The sequence below is a fragment of the Danio aesculapii genome, chromosome 23 (genome assembly GCF_903798145.1).
Source record: "Danio aesculapii chromosome 23, fDanAes4.1, whole genome shotgun sequence".
Taxonomy (NCBI): Eukaryota; Metazoa; Chordata; class Actinopteri; order Cypriniformes; family Danionidae; genus Danio; species Danio aesculapii.
Window position 1 is genome coordinate 202,501 of NC_079457.1, and position 8,049 is coordinate 210,549.

The 8,049-nt window shown below is 40.1% G+C and overlaps 1 protein-coding gene across 1 annotated transcript in view; it reads left to right on the forward strand.

Annotated features, from left to right (window-relative positions):
- LOC130216951 (collagen alpha-1(XXVII) chain B) overlaps positions 1-4,872 on the forward strand; it is a 108,706-nt gene extending 103,834 nt beyond the window's left edge. The window contains exons 25-27 of the mRNA XM_056448895.1: positions 4,324-4,377; positions 4,466-4,519; positions 4,729-4,872. Of these exons, the coding sequence (XP_056304870.1) occupies positions 4,324-4,377; positions 4,466-4,519; positions 4,729-4,872 (252 nt within the window). The remainder of the gene's footprint in view (positions 1-4,323; positions 4,378-4,465; positions 4,520-4,728) is intronic.
- Positions 4,873-8,049: the final 3,177 nt, after the last annotated feature.

The window sequence follows — 8,049 nt, forward strand, 5'->3', positions numbered from 1 at the left end:
TTGAACAGAAAACAGTGTCGCTAATGCCTGATTTATTCTTCAGGGCTCCATTTTACTGATCTACATGTGAAGTATAAAGCACATGTTCACCCTGGGTGTGTCTGAATGCACTTGTGCTATTTTAAGTAGGGGTAAAACTGCTGTTGCACCAAGCGCCTGTTTAGAAAATGCTGTCCTTATTCTCCTAATGAGTTAAATACCATATCTATCTATCTATCTGTCTATCTATCTATCTATCTATCTATCTATCTATCTATCTATCTATCTATCTATCTATCTGTCTGTCTGTCTGTCTGTCTGTCTGTCTGTCTGTCTGTCTGTCTGTCTGTCTGTCTGTCTGTCTGTCTGTCTGTCCGTCTATCCGTCTGTCCATCTGTCCATCTGTTCATCCGTCCATCCGTCCATCCGTCCATCCATCCATCCATCCATCCATCCATCCATCCATCCATCCATCCATCCATCCATCCATCCATCCATCCATCCATCCATCCATCCATCCATCCATCCACCTATCCATCTATCTATCTATCTATCTATCTATCTATCTATCTATCTATCTATCTATCTATCTATCTATCTATCTATCTATCTATCTATCTATCTATCTATCTATCTATCTATCTATCTATATGTCTGTCTGTCTGTCTGTCTGTCTGTCTGTCTGTCTGTTTGTCTGTCTATCTATCTATTTATATGTCTGTCTGTCTATCTATCTATCTATCTATCTATCTATCTATCTATCTATCTATCTATCTATCTGTCCGTCCGTCCGTCCGTCCGTCCGTCTGATTGTCTCTAAGAAAGGACTGCTTTATGTCTAGGATCTGGCTATTAAGTAATATCAGTCTCCGCTGTGTAGAGATATAAAACAGCAGCTCAGATCTGATGATAAATGAGTTTGGCATCTCTGCTGATCTGAGCTCAGTTTGAGGCATTTCTCAGCTCAGTTGTCCAGATTTTGAGCTTAATTGTTCATCACTGAATCTTAAATGGTCAACATTAAAACTCTGAAAATAGACATATGCTATTAAAATGCTGAGGTTCCACACAATCTGTTGAGATAACAAAGGAACTGAGTTACTGATTAGTTTTTACAAATCTAAATGGATTGAACTTAAAACAATTAGGTGAGAAAACTCCAGAACTGAGTATTTTCAGCTCATTTTAAATGAGTAGTTTGAACAAACAGCAAACACCATTTTTGGAATGTATCAGATATATTGTCAAATACATTAAACTAACTTTAATATTTAAAAATGTATAACTTTTAAAAGTATTAATTATTAATTATTTAATTTTCCTCCAGCATTTTGTTTCACCACCAACTTTTTTTGGATGATTTTCACCTACATTTGATGACTTTCTAAATATTTTCTGCCATAAATACACTGTATGATCACTACGGCCAATTAAGTTGATCAATTCCCCTATAGCGCATGTGTTTGGACTGTGGGGGAAACCGGAGCACCCGGAGGAAACCCACACCCACACGGGGAGAACATGCAAACTCCACACAGAAACACACACTGACCCAGCCAGGACTCGAACCAGCGTCCTTCTTGATGCACTACCTACTGCACCACCACGTCGCCCTCAATCACATTCATGACGTGTCATATCATGATTATAAAGGCTTCATGACAGCCTTATGAACACAAGTGTTGCCTAATGTGTAATTAGAAATGAGTTATTAAAACGATCATGTTTAAACGTGTTCTCTTGAGGAACGTCTATAATAATAATAATAATGATAATAATAATACTACTACTACTACTACTACTAATAATAACAATAATAATAATGATGATGATGATAATAATAATAATAATAATAATAACAATAATAATAATGATGATGATAATAATAATAATAATAATAACAATAATAATAATGATGATGATGATAATAATAATAATAATAACAATAATAATAACAATAATAATAATAATAATAATAATAATAATAATAATAATAATAATAATAATAATCATGCTGTCTTTATATTTAAATGTAAAATAAATGCTGAGATGGAAAGTTAGTGCAGAGATGTGACAATGATGATGATGATGATGTAACGATGATGTAATGACGGCTCTTTGATGAATGAATGCTCTTGGAAACATCCTCGGGGCTCCCGGTGCATGCTGGGAAACATCTGACTGATGGAAAATCATGCTGTCGCGATGATTTATGAGCGCTGCTGTTCAGTGTGTGTGTGTGTGTGTGTGTGTGTGTGTGTGTGTGTGTGTGTGTGTGTGTGTGTGTGTGTGTGTGCGTGTGTTTGTGTGTGTGGACTATATTTACTGTATTCTGTCATAACACTCTATAACAGGATCAATGAGAGATTAATGGTGTTGTTGCTGGAGAATGATCAGTCAGTGGAGCGTCTTAAAGAGACAGCGGCAGCAGAGTTCAGCCATTATTGACTCTAAACACACACTCCTAAAGCGTCCTGTAATGTTCATTTCCTGTGTATTGTGCTTTTTGGTTTTTGATTTCAGTAAATGTGGAGTGTTTAAACGTGCAGAGCACATTGATAAAGCGTGACCACAGGTGGAAAACAGCACTGTCCTGTACATCAGTGTGTACATTAGCACACGAGTCAGGCATACTGTCTTTATTATATTCATTCATTCATTCTCCTTCAGCTTAATGCCCTTATTTATCAGAGGTCACAACAGCGGAAGGAACTGCCAACTATTCCAGCATATGTTTTACACTGCGGATGCCCTTCCAGCTGCAACCCAGTACTGGGAAACACCCATACACACTCATATCACACAACCAGCGACCTCTTGATGTGAGGCCACTGTGCGACACCACTGAGACACCGTGCTGCCTTATATTATTTAATATTATTTTATTATTTTGAATTTAATTATCAGAGTCTTTATTCAATTATTTATTCATTTATTTTTGATTGTCTTTTATATTTTGTCTTTTTTATTTTATAAATCTAGTCTATAATTTAATTTAATTATTTGTCTACTGGTTTTCAATTTAATTAAAAGGCCTATTATTATATTTTATTTTATTCTATTTTATTTTATGGCGACACGGTGGCACAGTAGGTAGTGCTGTCGCCTCACAGCAAGAAGGTCTCTGTTTTGAGTCCCGGCTGGGTCAGTTGGTGTTTCTGTGTGGAGTTTGCATGTTCTCCCCGTGTTGGTGTGGGTTTCCTCCGGGTGCTCCGGTTTCCCCCACAGTCCAAACACATGCGCTATAGCGGGATTGAGTATGCTAAATTGTCCATAGTGTGTGTGTGTGTGTGCGTGTGTGTGTTTGTGTGTGTTTGTGTATGTTTGAATGGGTGTGTATGGATGTTTCCCAGTGATGGGTTGTAGCTGGAAGGGCATCCGCTGCTTAAAACATATGCTGGATAAGTTGGCGGTTCATTCCACTGTGGCGACTCCAGATTAATAAAGGGACTAAGCTAAAAAGAAAATGAATGATATTATACTTTATTATTTTATTTAATTACATTTTTTTTTTATTTTATGTTGAGGTAAAGGTCATTTCAGCTGTACATGTATCAAAAGTTTAATTTTGATCAGTAATATCCATTGAAAAAGCTTAATTTGGACACATTAAAAGGCAATTTTCTCAATATTTAGATTATTTACCCCTCAGACTCCAGATTTTATAATGTATCTCAGCCAAATATTGTCAAAAAAACCCATAAATGAAGGGATAACTGATCTAATCAGCTTTCAGATGCTCAATTTCAAAAATAATGTCCATTATGACCGGTTTGTGGTCCATGTTGATATTTATTCATTCATTTTCCTTCGGCTTAGTCCCTTATTTATCAGAGGTTGCCACAGCAGAATGAACCGCCAACTATTCCTGTATATGTTTTACACAACGGATGTCCTATCCAGTACTGGGAAACACCCATACACACTCATTAACACACACACACACCATACACTACAGCCAATTTAGTTGATCAGTTCCCCTATAGCGCATGTGTTTGGACTGTGGGGGAAACCGAAGCACCCGGAGGAAACCCACACCAACACGGGGAGAACATGCAAACTCCACACAGAAACACCAACTGATCCAGCCTAGACTCAAATACGTCCTTCTTGCTGTGAGGCCACAGCGCTAACCACTGAGACACTGTGACACCCCTTATATTATATTATCATGAAGTATTTCACACACATCACTGTGCTTTTCTTCACTTCTGTTCCTGTCAGACAGCTTTTCTAAATCTGACATGAGAAACGCAGGAGTGTGTGTGTGTGTGTGTGCGTGTGTGTGTGTGTGTGTGTGTGTGTGTGTGTGTGTAACTTGCTTTTCTTCTCTGTGTTCTTCAGGGTCCAGTTGGACTGATAGGAATAACGGGAGTTACAGGACAGCCTGGAGAAAAGGTATAAACTCTATCTGCAGTACTACTCCATATATTCACCATTAATCCATCATGATCCATCAAATGAATAACTCTGTGTGTGTGTTCAGGGTGATCGAGGTCCTCCAGGTCCTCTGGGTCCTCCAGGAGAGAAAGGTTCAACAGTAAGAGTTTATTTCATGTTAATGTACATTACAGTAAGCTTTGATCAGTTTCTGCCTGGTCCTCCAGTATGAATACCTCGAAATCAGAACACACGCTCACTTCTGAACACATCTGTACTGTAGTGTGATGATTTTAAGTGAGGATGTGTGTGTAATCGTGTGTGTTTAACTGTGTGGTGTGTGTGACTGTGTGTGTTTCTCCTCATCAGGGGTATCCGGGTCTTCCTGGAGGTCCTGGAGATTTCGGTCCTCAGGGTCCAGCAGTGAGTGCAGCACTGAGCAGATTTATGAAAATAACCACAAAACACATCAGAGACACCACAGTACATGAGGATTACAGTAGAGGGCACTAGAGAGGGCGGACGAGTCTAGACCACAGAGTTTAAAGCAGATAGTTTACCTAGAGTAGTACACTATCTCTGAGTGAGTCGATGAGATTTTGACTAGTGAGTTGATGTGTTCACCTGTTGACTAGTGAGTAGACCAGTAGACCTGTTGAGTAATGAGTAGATGAGTTCACCTGTTGACCTGTGAGCAGACCAGTTGACCTGTTGACTGGTGAGTAGACCTGTTGACTAGTGAGTAGACCTGTTGACTAGTGAGTAGACCTGTTGACTAGTGAGTAGACCTGTTGACTAGACAAGTTCACCTGTTTACTAGTGAGTAGATGAGTTCACCTGTTGACTAGTGAGTGGTTGAGGTTACCTGTTGACTAGTGAGTTGATGAGTTCACCTGTTGACTAGTGAGTTGACTAGTGAGTAAACCAGTTGACATGTTGACTAGTGAGTAGATGAGTTGACCTATTGACTAGTGAGGAGTTAACATGTTGAGTAGTGAGTAGACCAGTTGACCTGTTGACTAGTGAGTAGACCAGCTGACTAGACAAGTTCACCTGTTTACTAGTGAGTAGATGAGTTCACCTGTTGACTAGTGAGTGGTTGAGGTTACCTGTTGACTAGTGAGTGGTTGAGGTTACCTGTTGACTAGTGAGTGGTTGAGGTTACCTGTTGACTAGTGAGTAGATGAGTTCACCTGTTGACTAGTGAGTTGATGAGTTCACCTGTTGACTAGTGAGTAGATGAGTTCACCTGTTGACTAGTGAGTGGTTGAGGTTACCTGTTGACTAGTGAGTGGATGAGGTTACCTGTTGACTAGTGAGTAGATGAGTTCACCTGTTGACTAGTGAGTAGATGAGTTCACCTGTTGACTAGTGAGTAGATGAGTTCACCTGTTGACTAGTGAGTGGATGAGTTCACCTGTTGACTAGTGAGTGGATGAGTTCACCTGTTGACTAGTGAGTAGATGAGTTCACCTGTTGACTAGTGAGTAGATGAGTTCACCTGTTGACTAGTGAGTTGATGAGTTCACCTGTTGACTAGTGAGTAGATGAGTTTACCTGTTGACTAGTGAGTTGATGAGTTCACCTGTTGACTAGTGAGTTGATGAGTTCACCTGTTGACTAGCGAGTGGATGAGTTCACCTGTTGACTAGTGAGTTGATGAGTTCACCTGTTGACTAGTGAGTGGATGAGTTCACCTGTTGACTAGTGAGTTGATGAGGTTACCTGTTGACTAGTGAGTAGATGAGTTCACCTGTTGACTAGTGAGTGGATGAGTTCACCTGTTGACTAGTCAGTGGATGAGTTCACCTGTTGACTAGTGAGTGGATGAGTTCACCTGTTGACTAGTCAGTGGATGAGTTCACCTGTTGACTAGTGAGTGGATGAGTTCACCTGTTGACTAGTGAGTTGATGAGTTCACCTGTTGACTAGTGAGTTGACTAGTGAGTTGATGTGTTCACCTGTTGACTAGTGAGTTGATGAGTTCACCTGTTGACTAGTGAGTGGTTGAGGTTACCTGTTGACTAGTGAGTAGATGAGTTCACCTGTTGACTAGTGAGTAGATGAGTTCACCTGTTGACTAGTGAGTGGTTGAGGTTACCTGTTGACTAGTGAGTAGATGAGTTGACCTGTTGACTAGTGAGTAGATGAGTTCACCTGTTGACTAGTGAGTTGATGAGTTCACCTGTTGACTAGTGAGTGGTTGAGGTTACCTGTTGACTAGTGAGTAGATGAGTTCACCTGTTGACTAGTGAGTAGATGAGTTCACCTGTTGACTAGTGAGTAGATGAGTTGACCTGTTGACTAGTGAGTAGATGAGTTCACCTGTTGACTAGTGAGTTGATGAGTTCACCTGTTGACTAGTGAGTGGTTGAGGTTACCTGTTGACTAGTGAGTAGATGAGTTCACCTGTTGACTAGTGAGTAGATGAGTTCACCTGTTGACTAGTGAGTAGATGAGTTCACCTGTTGACTAGTGAGTGGTTGAGGTTACCTGTTGACTAGTGAGTAGATGAGTTCACCTATTGACTAGTGAGTAGATGAGTTCACCTGTTGACTAGTGAGTTGATGAGTTTACCTGTTGACTAGTGAGTAGATGAGTTCACCTGTTGACTAGTGAGTAGATGAGTTGACCTGTTGACTAGTGAGTAGATGAGTTCACCTGTTGACTAGTGAGTTGATGAGTTCACCTGTTGACTAGTGAGTGGTTGAGGTTACCTGTTGACTAGTGAGTAGATGAGTTCACCTGTTGACTAGTGAGTAGATGAGTTCACCTGTTGACTAGTGAGTAGATGAGTTCACCTGTTGACTAGTGAGTAGATGAGTTCACCTGTTGACTAGTGAGTAGATGAGTTCACCTGTTGACTAGTGAGTAGATGAGTTCACCTGTTGACTAGTGAGTTGATGAGTTTACCTGTTGACTAGTGAGTTGATGAGTTCACCTGTTGACTAGTGAGTTGATGAGTTCACCTGTTGACTAGTGAGTAGATGAGTTCACCTGTTGACTAGTGAGTAGATGAGTTCACCTGTTGACTAGTGAGTAGATGAGTTCACCTGTTGACTAGTGAGTAGATGAGTTTACCTGTTGACTAGTGAGTAGATGAGTTCACCTGTTGACTAGTGAGTTGATGAGTTCACCTGTTGTCTAGTGAGTAGATGAGTTCACCTGTTGACTAGTGAGTTGATGAGTTCACCTGTTGACTAGTGAGTAGATGAGTTCACCTGTTGACTAGTGAGTTGATGAGTTGACCTGTTGACTAGTGAGTTGATGAGTTCACCTGTTGTCTAGTGAGTAGATGAGTTCACCTGTTGACTAGTGAGTAGATGAGTTCACCTGTTGTCTAGTGAGTAGATGAGTTCACCTGTTGTCTAGTGAGTAGATGAGTTCACCTGTTGTCTAGTGAGTAGATGAGTTCACCTGTTGTCTAGTGAGTAGATGAGTTCACCTGTTGTCTAGTGAGCAGAGATGTATAGTAACGAAGTAGAACTACTTCACTACTGTACTTAAGTACTAAAAGGCAGTATCTGTACTTTACTGGATTATTGTTTTTTTCTCCTACTTCCACTTTACTTAAGTACATATTTTCGATGAGTTTAATACTTTTACTCCGATAGATTTTTTATGAGCTGCATCTTTACTCGTTACTAGAGGTGTCAAAATGGTCGATATCGGTTCAGTAATAGATCATAA